This window comes from Melitaea cinxia, chromosome 19 (genome assembly GCF_905220565.1).
Source record: "Melitaea cinxia chromosome 19, ilMelCinx1.1, whole genome shotgun sequence".
Classification (NCBI taxonomy): domain Eukaryota; kingdom Metazoa; phylum Arthropoda; class Insecta; order Lepidoptera; family Nymphalidae; genus Melitaea; species Melitaea cinxia.
Window position 1 is genome coordinate 5,864,971 of NC_059412.1, and position 15,231 is coordinate 5,880,201.

Sequence of the window (15,231 nt, forward strand, 5' to 3'; positions counted from 1 at the left end):
TACTGTCTTAGCACTGTTGAAAGTAATTGTACCCAAAGACGGAATGAATGAAGCGTGTATATTTTTTTATTTGTCTTATCTTCATAAGGTAGGTACAATGGTACATCTTGCTTAAAATCGGAAGTAAGCAGAACGAGAAAATATTACAACGCTACAGAAGATCACAGCCATATAACATTTTAAAGAACCTTAAATAAAATAACTTCAGCGAGACATCACCTGGTTTTCAGATCAATCTTGATACATTTTCATTTATTATTTATTTTCTTAGAAAACCAATCAGTGATCAAAGAAGTATAGATAACAATGACTAAACCAATCCAGCGTGTTACGTCACTGTCTCGAAATGAATACTTTTAATATTCAAATCGAAAGATAAATCCCGAATAATACGTTCGAAAAACTGTTGTTCTAAATTGAAAAATTTGGTTTCCTTTCTGTATAGATATATGTTATATATAGTAGTAAAAAACTGGCAGATAATTTAAAATTAAAGAGCGCAGCAGTTGTAGGTGAAAAAGGCACTTTTCACATTTGTGCTCTTAAGTGTGAAAAGCGCAGTAGTTGTAATTTTCCCTTTTGTGTTAGAAAAGGCATGAGAGGAAAATTAACAACGCGGTAATGCGCGAGTGTAGCTGCGAGTGTAGCGAGTGTAGTTCTTGAACAATGCAGTTTTATGATAACCTCAATATGTGGCGCTAATAGGTCACTATATATTATGTCGTAATGAGACTTTATATGTAAATCAGGCTAAATAAAAATAGTTGAATTAATACTTAATATTTTGTTTACAATTGCTATATAATTCATGATCATATTTTATAAGTGTCTCTCTGTTACACTTTTAATCCTATACCACTCAACGGATTTTGATGAAACTTAATAAATCTTGTGAAAGGTAGCGTTTAATGTATATATATTTTTTCTTACCTACATATTAAGTATACATTTGTTTACTTTCTTGAGTCAGCCTATTATAATTCACCGCTCCATCGGCTATCTCGGCTATCCTCCACCGGCGATCTTACGCCCATTATCGGTGTACTTGTATCACTGTAAATAAGTAAATTTAGTTTTCTTTGGTTTTCCGAAATTGACCATTACTTCATAATCGAGCCAATAAATTTCTGTTTGTAAGAGATTATCAATTTAACATTACTTTGGTTTTGTACCACTTCTGTCAATTATCCTCGAAGATTTCTTGACGTTTCTAGTGATTTATGATCGGTTTGAAATATTTCCAACTAAACGCCGAGAGATTATCGGAATGTTGGAAAATACGGTTTCTGAGCTGTTCGGCTTTTAATTAAGATCTATGCGTCGTTTCTGCGGCCTAAAATCAAACTGAAAATCATAATTATTATAAGACCATAAGTAATTTCAAGTGTATATATTTATATTTACAGAAGAGTATGAGTGAATAATTAGAATTAACATAAATAAGGATACAATTTAATGTAATAAATACATTTTTATTTGTCTTCGCATATTCATAATTTTGTTTTAAAATAACCTTTTTTTCTCGTGTACTCCATAAGAACCATAGAATCTGTTCAGCACTGACAAAAAGATTAATTTGACTCACATTATAACAAATTATCATGTATAAAGAAATGTGTTCTCAATTCTCAAGTTTTAAACACTCAGGGCCTATTTCTCAAGTTGCTGATATAACTATCTGACGCACAACTGTATCCAACTTCACTAATTTTATCGTATATTTTTCATTCTACACAATTAATTGACGATTTTTTACTCAGATATTTTTATTTGTACTCTTTGTCTCAAAAGATTTTTTTTTTTAATTATTTAAATTTAAAAATAATTTATGCACCATGAATTAAGATATTAATTATTTATTGTACCAAGGATAAGACTTCAGTACAGTTCAGTATTTTAGACAATCATTATATCTATACAAATAAATAAAATTGGAGTGTCTGTTTGTAATATGTATGTATGTGAGTATAATATGTTCATATATATGTTACATAACATTTTTGCACCCCGTCCCACACTTCTAATTTAGTCCTCTGCCCAAAGGTTGCCTGGAAGAGATCGCTGTATTAGCGATAATGCCGCCTGTTGCAACTGATGCAAATTCTATTTTTATATATCATTTGTTATGCTGTTTAAAACTTTGTATTAGTGTGCGAAAGTGTAATTAAATTAAATACGGTAATAATGAGTAACTTAGGCGACTTACTTATTTTAGAAATATTTTTATTTTGTAACCCTGCGAGTTGAACAAGATTTTTTCAATACCACGTGGACGAAGTCGCGGGCACAGCTAGTTATATATAAGTTCCTTACAATTTAATTATAGTTTATGTTATTATATTTTAGCCAATCTTTTCTTTAACCATTGAATTAAAATGTTTCGGAATTTCTAAAATTTTAGTTCTTTCGACGCTCGAGTTTTTCGGTGCTGGTGCGGTTCTGGCGCGGTTCTGGCGCGGTGACGGTGCGGTGCCGGCGCGGTGCCGGTGCGATTCTGGTGCGGTTCTGGCGCGGTTCTGGCGCGGTTCTGGCGCAGTTCTGGCGCGGTGCCGGTGCACTGCCGGCGCGGTGCCGGTGCGGTGCTGGCGCGGTCTGGCGCGGTTCTGGCGCGGTTCTGGCGCGGTGCCGGTGCGGTGCCGGCGTGGTGCCAGTGCGGTGCTGGCGCGGTGCTGGCGCGGTGCTGGCGCGGTGCTTGCGCGGTGCTTGCGCGGAGCTGGCGCGGTGCTGGTGGGGTGCTGGTGTGGTGCTGGTGCGGTTCTTGCGCAGTTCTGGCACGGTGCTGGTGATGGTGCTGGCTCGGTGCTGGTGCGGTTCTGGTAGGAATTTTTTTGTATTAATATATAATTAATATATAATTAATAATTATTCGTTTTTTTTCAACCTTCTGAGTGATGCAAACGTAATTAGCGTTACTATTTTTGTATTAAAATAATTAAAACGAAATAAAACATAAATAAATAAACTTACATTTAAAACCTGAATTAGCACAAATCTACAATTCAAATTTGCACAAAGATTAATTGGCGGTTGGTTAATATTTTAAATGTACCATATAAATAATCATAAGCGTTAGTACCTACTATTTTTTATTGAATATATTTACAAAATAATATTTTTATTAAATAAAAGGTTTTTTAAAAAACCCTTTTTTTTGTAAGCAATTACAATAAATTGACCATATTTGCAAAGAAAAACGATAATATTCTATTCTCAAGAGGTTACGAAATTTTATTGAATTTCCAATACGTTACGAATACTTACGTTTTCCTGCGTAAGTTTCTTTAAAAAAAAATTTCGTTGTTTCGGCTTTCGACAAGGGAAACAGAAAATGTTTGCAAAACAACAATCTATAAGTATACCTAAACAATAATATAATTTTCTTACTACAATATAGCTGTAGTAAAATTTTATTTAATTTATGAATAGTAATTGATTTAAAGATATATGTTTGATATTGAAGTTGTGGAAATTAAAGATTTGATTTTTGAACATAGATTTATTGATCCTTTGCGTTACAAAGAGATATTGATAAGAATCATTTGTAGGTAGGTAGTAAAGAAAAATATAGACAAACAGATAATAATGTTGACGTTATGTATCTAATCTTATACTATTAAACGAGCAATTCTTGCTTATATATATATAATCTGAATCTCGGAAACGGCTCCAACGATTTTCATAAAATTTAGTATATAGGGGGTTTCGGGGGAGATAAATCTATCTAGCTAGGGTTCATTTTCAGAAAATGTCATTTTATCCCTGTTTTTAGGGAGTGAAAAAAATATCGTTAGAATAGGAAGGTAAATTTCGCATTTGTCAATTTAGTTGCAATAGCTCGGTGGGAAATCGGCCGGTCGGGATCAACCGAGAAGATCATGGTTCAAATCACCATGTCCCTGATCAAATATTTTTTCTTTTTTTTTCTAATTGCACTCGTTATTTTTTATTTAAATAGGCAGTTCTTATTTTTTATTATTATATCGGTAAAATTTAAAAATATTATTCATATTTTATGATTATTATAATTTTTTAATTATTTTTTATTTTTGATTTTTTATATTTTTTTTTATATTTTTTATTATTATCGGTAAAAAAATATTATTAATATTTTATAAATATGTAATTCGTTTTTAAAAATTGTTTTAAAAAAAAAAAAAACACGATTTGTTGTAGCGCCTATCAGTTTTTGAGAAGCAATTACTCTCAATCTTATAATTGTTTATTTTGTATCAATTTTTAATTTATCGTTATTTTTTATTTTTATTTTGCGTTAATTCATTATTAATAATTGTGTTTGCAGGCAAAAGAAAAAAATCGACTTCAATTACATCGACAAGTAATACAATGTAGGTACACGAAAAAATAATCAAGAAATACGCATTATCAAAGATTACTCCAAAAGTTGTAATCAGATCTGGATGAAATACATGTTAAACATCGGCTTTCGATTAAGTCAAAAATCATCAAAATCGGTACACCCAGTAAAAAGTTATGCGGATTTTCGTTTCCCTTGATTTCTCTGGGATCTCATCATCAGATCCTGGTTTTCTTATCATGGTACCACACCAGGGATATCTCCTTTCCAAAAAAAAAAAAATTATACATACATAAAATTGAACATACATTAAAATATATACATTGCGTTTCCTCCGGCCGAATTGAGTAAGCTCCTCCTTTATTGAAGTCGGTTAAAAAAGACTTCATTCAAATCGGCAGCGAATCATTTTAACTCTCTCTTCTACTACTAATCCTTCACGATTTACTAAAAATACCGAGCGGAGCTCGGTTACCCAGGTACTTAAAATAATGCGTGCTTCAACAATATATAAAATGTCCATATCTTTTAGTCATGTAGAGACCTCGACTCGTACAACTACAGTGTCGTCAGTGAAACCATGACGGGCTTGTGAAAGCTTAAAATTTTACACATTACACAACATCCTTTTTTCTTTGTCATAAACTAAGGTACTCACACTGACGTTATCTCAGCCTTTGATTACATTGTTCCATTTCTTTCAGTCACAGAGACTTATTGGCTATCTGTCTCACTCTGACACTGAAGTGTTCTTCGTGACATCAAAGGTACCGCAAGGTAATCCTTTCAATTACTAACAGATCGTTAGCTGGGACGACCTTATTAATAACTTTTCAAGACTTGAATAGAAATTGGTCCGATGTAAAATGCAGCGAGAAAACCAGAGAATTTTTAATCCCAAATTTACATAAAACAAATTTGTGACACTGTTCCTTTGTTTACAGGAATATATTTTCTTACTACGTGTAAGGTTTTAGCCACGTTACTATTTGACTACTGTTTAATTTTCATTAAAAGTAGCTTGATGTTAAACTTTTTTAATTTATCACTTACCAATGTTGTTTTCAAATGATACGTAGACAACGAAAATAAAAAATTAAACAAATGCAATTTTAGACTTTACAGACTTAAAAAATATTCTACTTATATTTAAATGAGGATTATTTGTATCTTATGCTGTTAAAACAATTTAAAATGAACAAATGTAGCTGAAGAAATGACGGTTCTCTTAGTATAACGGTTGCCAACTTGCAGTAGAGTATTGTTGCTTTAACCATTTTACTTTTCTGGAGATGAGAAGTTTAGCCAGTGTGGGAATTTTACAGCTTGTTATCGTACAATTATTGTTGGATTTAATATTAGTCGTTAGATAATTGTATTAGAATTAAACTACTATTAACAATAAAACTAGATAGTCACAAATTATTTAGTTCGCGTGTAAAACCGAGAGTGAGGTCTAGTACGTCTGCGTTGATTGAGATCATATGAAAACCTACCGAACTTAATAATACAGCTTTTCTACAGACGACAGAGATGAAATCTTAGATGAGTGTTGCTATTCAACGGGTCTTGATACGTTTTGATCAGCGGCGTTTATATTGTTTTGTAAATGAAAACGCAATCATTTATTGTTTGGCTTTTGATATTTAAATAATGTTTTAATAATTTTAAAACATTTTATCTCAAATCAAGCAATAATATTTTGTAGTGAATAAAATGTCGAGTATTTAATATTATTTATTATTGAGTCTTCTAATTTTTTTTTTTAGTTTTCGGCATTATTTTAGTATAAACTTCTAGCAGAATTATTTCTTTTAAAATAGATTAATTATTAAAATCTAAATTAAAAGAGTTAAACATTTTTGAACATTTTTGAATATTCCTAATGTGTGGGTAACACAAAAATAAAATCGTAGATATTGAAAAAAGTTAAGACAAAATACAAGAATTTCAATCTACTAACCAAACCCCTGCGGGAGCCTTCAGCCGCTTTAATTGGAGGGTCCCGGATCTGCAGGCAACAGGATCCCTCCAGCGACAGGCTGTCCTTAGCGAAAAGGCCAGACTTCTCCTCCTTGGGGACTGTCCGGCTCACGGTAAAGCTTTAGATTAGGTAAAACCGAATTTCGGGACCGTGGGGGGAAGGGGGGGAGAGGGTGGGGAACGCTACCCCTGGTACCACTGTCACACCTCAGAACCCCATGGTTATGGAGATATCCATGGTTAAAGTTTTGAGATTAGAAGAAGAATTTCGAAAGTTAGAGGAACGCTTGGCTCCGGCGCTACGGGAAGTGCAGCCCTTCCGCCCTTGCGTGCGAAAGCACGCTCACTCATGCTCCGTTCCGCAGCGGAGAAGAAGAGCGCCGAAGGCGACCAGCCTCAGCCGCTCCTCTACGCATTCGTTCGCGCGCTTTCGCACGGCGGGCGAGGGCTGCCCTCCCTCCGCGCCTCCGCGGCACAAAAAAAACACTCTAGGGGTAGGACAGACCAAGACCACGTGGACAGTGGGGTGCTCCGATTCGGTTTTGGGTATTTTTCGAATTTCTAAGCCTATATTCACGCCTAGCACGCAATGTTACTAATTTAATTAGAATATTACGTCTGACGCGTTATTTTGTTTAAAAGTGTCGATTTGTCACACAATGCAAACAGTACGAGCTCAAAGGTATTATAATAGCTTTAAACTCTTCGTCTAACCTCAAAACTTTAACCATGGATATCTCCATAACCATGGGATTTTGAGGTGTGACAGTGTTACCTTGTATAGATTCCCCTACACCCTCCACCCTCCACATCCAAAAACCCCATAATTCGGTTTTTCTAATTCGGTTTTACCTAGTCTAGATCTTAGCCCGGCTCACCTCTGAACAATCCCGACGACGCCATGTCTAGCAGGACCGGGTTCCCATCCCGGCCCGATATGGGCACGGGGGCGTTACTGGAGGCGCATTAAGTAGCGCCTCCTACGCACCCCCGTTCGTCGCCTGCGAACGGAGGCCTCGTCGGTGGCCTCCTCTTTCATCCGCTCGTCATTCTCCTTCTGGGACATTACTGTCTCGCAGAAGGAGACCATCGCCTTCCAGAACTCGTTGTCGCCGAGCATCGCGGTGATGACGCTCGGCAGTGACAAGCCCCCTCCGAGGTCTGTCGTCAGTTCGCGACGCAGCGCCGCCCATCTCGGGCACACCTCAAGAGTGTGCTGGGCCAAGTCCACCGCCGCGCCACAATCGTGAAATCCAGTCGTCGGCTCCCTTTGGGCTGTCCGATACAAGTATTCATCAAAGCAGCCGTACCCGGTGAGAACTTGCGTCAGATGGAAGGTGAGGGACTTGCGCTTACGGCCCATCCACCGCTCAAGGACCGGGTGCAAGGCAGCCGTTACGCGTGTGCCATACGGCTGCTCCGCCAGGTTCTCCCCCCACCTCCGCATTAGTGCTTCTTGCCCCAAAGAATTTCAATCTGGTCTAGCACCGTTGAGCATAGAAATGCTAATATTTCTTAAAAAAAACAACTTTATTAAAATGGGCCTCAAAAGCCCCCTCAAATCATCATTCTACAAAAAACAATGAATGACGATAGAAGTTACAAGAGATATTTTTCCAGAAGTGAGACATAAGATTACAAGTGAAAAAATTATGATATAAAAATAGTTCTTACCAAAATGATGATATAGTATATTAGATAGGTACGTGAATATTACTATTACTAACGTTATATGAACTGTTTATTCCGATATTAATATAAAAATAACCACATATATAAATAAATCTCTGTTGTTTTGACATATTACTAGGAATGGATTATATATATATTTATAAAGGAATATAAAATTAAATAAACTTAGTCTGTCCGTTACGTTATCATTGTTGAATGATTTAATTTACTTATCGTATATCTAGAACTTCAAGTTTTAAAAACCACTTAATTGTTTCATTAAATATATTATCAAAAATCATATTAGCTAACTAATTTGCAATAAGTTTGTAATTAACTTTCAACTGATTGGTACAAAAAATATTTTAAACGTGCTTTACTTTTTTTTTATATATCACACAAGTACATTAAGTCTGTATCATTCCGGGCGAGCGTGACGGGACTATACGAATGAAAGAGATAGAATTAGTACCACGCCAATACCAGCTGCTAGTATTAGAAATATATGTCTACCCTCAGAATTGAAATGTTTCATTGTCATTCTAGAATAAGTGAGCTAAAGATTTTATCAGTGACTAATTTCAGTTGAAAATTATGTAATACAAATAAAAAATTATCCACTAACCCTAAGTGGAGTGGCGTGGTGAATTAATCTTCAATCCTATTCTTACGTGGAGAAAGGGAATCTTAATATACAAATTTAAACATGTATTTGATAGTAAGAATATTCTTGTAGGTAATTCGTGTTAGGTTCTATTTTAGAATCTTTCTATTATTTATAATTTTCTTAACATATTATAAATACTTAAAGGCTTGGCATTATTGGAAAAGAAATTAATAAAATAATTTCTTACCAAAGCTTGTGATAGAAGTTGGTTGTACATATTTTCGAAATGTATACCCGATTCGATTATGCAGATACTGATTATGGAAATACGATTTTGGGAGTAGTCAAAGAAGGGAACTTCGAAAAAGTTATTATTATTCTGGGTAAAAGTTTTCAACTTTTATTTTTATTTTAAGTTGTTCGTTGACAGTTATTTTTTATTAAAATGCTGTGTCATTTAAGTTAAAATAAGTTTATTTCGTACAAAAATTTGAACTTTACTCGGGAAAATTGGCGTGACTCGTCTAGTCTATTACACAAAGCGCTTTATAACTAATAATACTAATACATTGACAGAGCATTTCTGTAGATTTTATCTAAACACATTAATTTTAGTATGATTGAGCTAAAAGATTACATAATGTATATGTTAATAACTTTTCGTTTAGTAAGCAGGTTGAAGGTCACTCTTCTTCAATCTTGTAGCTGTTACAAAGGTCAGTTCAGGGTAGTATTGGATTAGTGTAGTAGCACATTTTGGTTTAATATGAGGTTTGCATTCTGTAAGTTGTACTAAATGAAAATATGTCACACTATGACATATTTTTATTAATTTGATAGTGTTTTTGTTTTGTTATTTTATACTTACACTAGCTGACCTCGCAAACGTTGTTCTGCAATATATGCTATTAACCCCCTTGATTTCCCTCTTATATCTTAAAGATATGAAAAAAAGATGTTGGCCGATTCTCAGATCTATCCGACATGCGCACAAAATTTCATAAAAATCGGTCCAGCCGTTTCGGAGGAGTATGATAACTAACATTGTGATACGAGAATTTTATTTATGAGATATTATTAGATCAGTGTGACAACTAAATTCCCTATTGTATCATAAAACCTTTTTATCGTCAAAAATAAAGACAATAAGACATCATACTATGCCTCAAAATGGCAGAAGTAATAATAAATATTATCACTACGAAAAACATGTTCGCGATTTACCATTGAATTTATAGTAACACAATGTAATCCCTACGTTTCAGTTCACATGTTCCCGACTAGATTCAATAAGGCGATGAACGTGATGTGCGTCCAGATATAAAGGAGATACACCATGAAATTTATAGTAATGCTTGATAAATGCTTGCTTTGTTATTAAACTGGAAATAGTGTATTGCTTGAATCGCTTTTTTATTTCTAAACTATAAATAACACAGATAAGGTAACTTGGCAAGTCATTGGTTTACTTAACTGATCTCTTTTGGCAATTGGCAAATTGAAAATCACTTACCACTGAAAGAAGAAGTAGAAGACAATTGACCGCGTACTGTATATACAATTATGAGGTGTATTAGTTAATATGGCCTTTTTAAAACTTTTTTCGTTGCCATCTACCAAGAAACAAAATCTAAAATTTAAATTGGTTCTTGAAAGTTAGTACGCCAACCCGAATCAAAACCCGCAGTCGTTTACTGTCTATTCATGCGCTCTATCCATTTGATCATCTCGAGCAAGTAGAAGTTAAACTTTGTGCTATTCAGCTAGACTTCGTTCTGTTAAAGTTTTGTTTAATTCATGATTCATTTGTTGCCATAGTGCTATTGGTTATACATAAATGTACTCGTTTGGATTCTGATGTTCTTATACTTGATTATAACTTGATAGACGCCAAATTTAGTGTTTTTTTTTTTTCAATATCATAAGTTCCTTTATCTCTCTCTCTCTCTGACTGTGCCTACTTAGACTTGTTTCAAAAAAAAAATACTAACTACAGTGTATCGACTTTCTTAACAAGGCTTATTATCAAATTAATTTAACAATGAAATAAAAGGGTAAAATTTGATTCTTAAATATATAATAGTTTTTAAGCATGTTGTTTCGAAAATATATTAACGTAAAAGTGAGTCATTTACACGAAACTTTAATGAACGAATGTGTTCACAAGGGTAACAATACGTAGCAAAGTGGGTACACAATTCCACTAAGCAACAGTGATTTATGTCTCAAGCGAAGAATCAATGAGGCAATGTACTGCCTCTAGAGGCTTTGTTGCCAGCCATAAATTACGTCACATGGGTCCCATGATTTTTGGGTCTTCCTACCTTCTTGTCATAGTTATATTTATATCAGCCGTATTTTGTGTGATTTCGCATTAATTTTATTTTATATATATAATAATTATATATTACCCGTTTAAATTCGATTTCTTTTATTATTTTTTTATATATTGTATATCCCTACTTATATTATAAATATAAATGTAATTTTGTACACGCATAGGATACTTTTTATTTAAAAAAAAAAACAATGCGCGCGAAGCCGCGGGTAAAAGCTAATATTGATGTATAAAAGTTTTAGTATTTATATTTAAATATTAAAATTAACTACTCTACAAAACAGATAATAAATATGGCGACTGACTAATCGTAAGTTAATATTAACCATTCGGAAGATGGTGTCGACATCTTTGTACTGTTCCGGTATATATATATATATTACAATAAGAGTAATATCAATACAAAATTGCAAATTTAAATCATAACATTAGGAATAGACGGCCCCGTAAACGACGCACACGACGGAGTGTATGTTATACATATTTATTTATACTATTTATAAAGTATCGCAAAAATCATGAATTATTTAGTACTTTATTTATTGGAACACTATACCATTGTCTGTCTCTCTCGTACGTGTGATGTAATCTTGGGATGGTTCCTTACCTGTTTGACTTGCGTGGCTAAGAGTAACACATTTAGCATAAGAGTAACAACACCTTTTAGTTTTAATAAGCCCGTAACTAAGAATCAATTGAATGTGACTTAAATCGCGTAACTTTAATCTTGATAGTAATTTTAAGAAACTAGTATTCCATTAGTACTAATTTTTTTATTTTTATTTTACTTTATTTTGGAAACAAACGGTATTACATAAAAATATACAGGAATACACAACACAATAGTATCACTTAACCAAAAATAGTTTCCGATATTAAAAAAGAACATATGACAAAGTTCAGAAGAGATGCTTCACAACAATAGTTCAATATCAAAAAACTTAATAATAATACTAAAAACATTACTATAAATTGATTAACAATCATTGAGAGAAAAAAAAGTAATCAATAAAGAAATTCAAAAATCATTACGGGCATTATGAAACAAATAAATTAAATTAAAATTAAATTAAAATTTAAAAAAAAAAATACAGTTTAAAAAATCACAAATCAAATAATCAAGGATCAAAGCTACAATTAAAATCATAATTAAATTAAAATCAAAAAATAAAATCAAATTAAGAAGAACATCACGAATATCATAACATCCATCAAAGATACATTAAATCAACGCATTTATCACATGCAATTTAAATTGATTGAGAGAGAGATGAAAAATGTCAATATTTATAAACAAATTATTGTACTGGGCACAACTTCTGTTAATAAACGCGTTTTTATAAAATTTTGTTCTTGTAGCTGGGATGTCAAATGTAATTTTATGTCTAGAATTTAAACGTGGACACTTAAAATTTAATTTTGAAACCAAATATGACGAGTCAATTACTTGGTTCACAATATTATACAACAGAACTTGATCCCGCTGAACACGCCGGTCAACGGCCGACATAGGTTTTATCATAACATTCAAATTTTCCGAAGAGATTGCTGTTATAGTCTTTAGGTACCTGTCGTGTATACGGTCGATTTTATAAATATGACACCCGTACTGAGGACTCCAAACAGTAGAAGCATACTCTAGAATAGGTCTAACAAATGCATTATACAAAAGTGTGTGGGTGGAAGCATGCTTGAACTCCTTGGATATCCTGAGCACAAATCCCAACATACGATAGGCTTTGCTAGCTATATAATCGACGTGCTCATCAAAGAGTAATTTGGAGTCAATAATAACTCCAAGATCTCTTACCACATCAACCCTCGATATCACTTCGCCATTCAGTTTATAGCAATAATTTATACAAAAACGCTTCCTACTAAAAGTTATTACATTGCATTTTTTCAAATTTATAAACAAAGAGTTCACTGAACAATAATTACTAAACCGAACTAGTTCATTCTGAAGGTCTATACAGTCATTGTTATCTTTAATAATTTTGAAAATTTTATTGTCATCCGCGTATAATAAGAAATTGGAGCACTTAAAAGCTGAAGTAATGTCATTTATATATATGTTGAATAATAAAGGCCCAAGATGGGATCCTTGAGGTACCCCGGATGGCACTGGAATAAAAGATGAAGTAAATCCTTTTATAGTCACTGCTTGACTACGGTTAGCAAGGTACGACTCAATCCAACGCAGAAGGTCACCGTGCACACCGATGTATTTCAATTTATCAAGAAGAATCGAATGAGATATTTTATCGAAAGCCTTAGAAAAATCTGTGTACACGGCGTCAACCTGAAAACCTTTGTCCATTGCACATGAAATAAAATCAACGTATTCCAAAAGATTTGTCTCCGTTGATTTTCTATTAATAAATCCATGCTGCTGGGTAATGATCGTAGGTCTTATTATAGGTAGTATAATGTCGTATATAATCTTTTCAAACATCTTCGGAATGCAGCTTAACTTTGAAATAGGTCGGTAATTTTTTATGTTATGTTTATCACCGCTTTTAAGGATTGGTATGACATAAGATCTTTTCCATTGAGAAGGCATTACAGATGTTCGCAAAGATTTAGAAAAAAGACAATATATGGGAAACCTCAAGCTGTCAGAACAGCTCTTCAAAAATATAGCAGGTATCCCATCAGGGCCACTGCCTTTATTTAGACTTAAAGATTTTAAATATTTGTCCACCATTGACAAAGAAATATCAACAGAAAACAGGTTTAAACTGTTGTTGCAAGTATGAATATCGTAGTCGTTACTATTAGACGAAGAAATACCGGAATTTGACTCAAAGGATGAATAAAAATAGCTGTTACAGAGATTAGTAATCTCTTGTCCATCACTTGTAAAATAATTATCCAGATAAAACATATCAGGCAATTCAGTATTTTGGCGTTTAGATTTTACAAATGTCCAAAAATATTTAGAATTTTTAGCAATGGTATTCTCAGCATGATCTATGTATTTCTTATAGCAATCGTTTTCAACCGTTTTTTGTCTCTTACGCAGCATCCTAAACGTACAATAGTCCCTATAGTTACCGTAAATTTTCCATTTTTTATGAAACTTTAACTTTTCCTTTATAACCTTGACGAGAGAAGAAGAATACCAGATAGGATATTTTCTATGCTCAAGTACAACCTTAGTAGGAACAAACGTATCAATAACTTTATTGATAATATTATAAAAAACTTCAACAGCACTTTCCATATCCAAGCAATTCAAACATTCCAGCCAATTAACCTCAGACAACTTTTTATTAATAACACTGTAGTCAGCTTTGTTAAAAAGCTTAACAACCCTCGGAACACCCGTAAGATGGTTAGACCTTAAATAAGTAAAATCAATATCCAGAGCCGGGTGATGTGAATCTTCTTTAACTAGTGGAAACTCACACTGTTTCACTAAAACACTGTTAGCATTACTTATTACCAAATCCAGATATCGATTATTAGAATTAGGAACTATGTTAAATTGGTTAAGATTATTTATGTGCAAAAAAGTCGATAGCGAGTTTACCTGAACATGTGAACCTTGTTGCAAGTGAGATAGTTTAGTAGCGCCTGTATGATCAACAGACCAATTAGCGGTTGAAATATTAAAATCACCGACCAAAAGATAAAGATCTTTAGGGTGCAAAATGATTGATTCAGACACCTGTTCGTAAAACTTAAATTGGTCATCGCGTTGTAACAAGCACTGGGGGAAGTAGCAGCAATATATAGGCTTATTGTTAGATTTAACGCCAATACAAATGGAAATTACATCCGATGAACAAGTTTTAGTAGACGGTTGGACAACAACATCCTTAACAGTCAATCCCTTTCGCACAGCAATCAGTACACCACCTCCCAGTTTTTCATTTCGAGATTCATAATCGCGATCACAACGGTACACTGAATATCTGGAGTCAAAGAGCTCGGAATCAAATAAACTGGGCATCAACCATGTTTCAGTCAGGCAAATAACATCGTATTCGACATTAAGCACACGGGAAAAAAAGTAACTGGTTTTTGAACGAAGTCCACGAACATTTTGGTAATATACAAAAACTTTGGAATCCATTAGAACAATTAATAACTATAAAGAAATAAAAATAAAATAAAAAATAATGTATATGCATCAAAACTACAATTTTTCTTTATTAAAATATTGACCAGTAAATTATTCATTAAAAATAGTAATATATTATAAAATTTAGTAGTAAAATACATCCCATTGGTCCTAAAGTAAAATAGTACTACCCAATTATTAAGTGAATAAATATGAAAATCGAGTAAAAAGACTAAAAAATATCTTTT

The 15,231-nt window shown here is 33.4% G+C and overlaps 1 protein-coding gene across 1 annotated transcript; it reads right to left on the reverse strand.

Annotated features, from left to right (window-relative positions):
• Window positions 1-2,342: 2,342 nt before the first annotated feature.
• Window positions 2,343-14,995, reverse strand: LOC123662681. The gene is made up of 2 exons (XM_045597484.1): window positions 13,028-14,995; window positions 2,343-2,813 (listed from the first exon to the last, which is right to left on the reverse strand). The coding sequence occupies exons 1-2, from the start codon at window positions 14,993-14,995 to the stop codon at window positions 2,343-2,345; spliced, it is 2,439 nt and encodes an 812-aa protein (XP_045453440.1).
• Window positions 14,996-15,231: the final 236 nt, after the last annotated feature.

Coding starts and splice junctions, on each gene's coding strand:
- LOC123662681 (XM_045597484.1), bottom strand. CDS start 14,995: ATGGATTCCAAAGTTTTTGTATATTACCAAAATGTTCGTGGACTTCGT. Junction 2,814..13,027: donor TTATTCCAGTGCCATCCGGG/GTACCTCAAGGA, acceptor AATTCCTACCAG/AACCGCACCAGCACCGAGCC.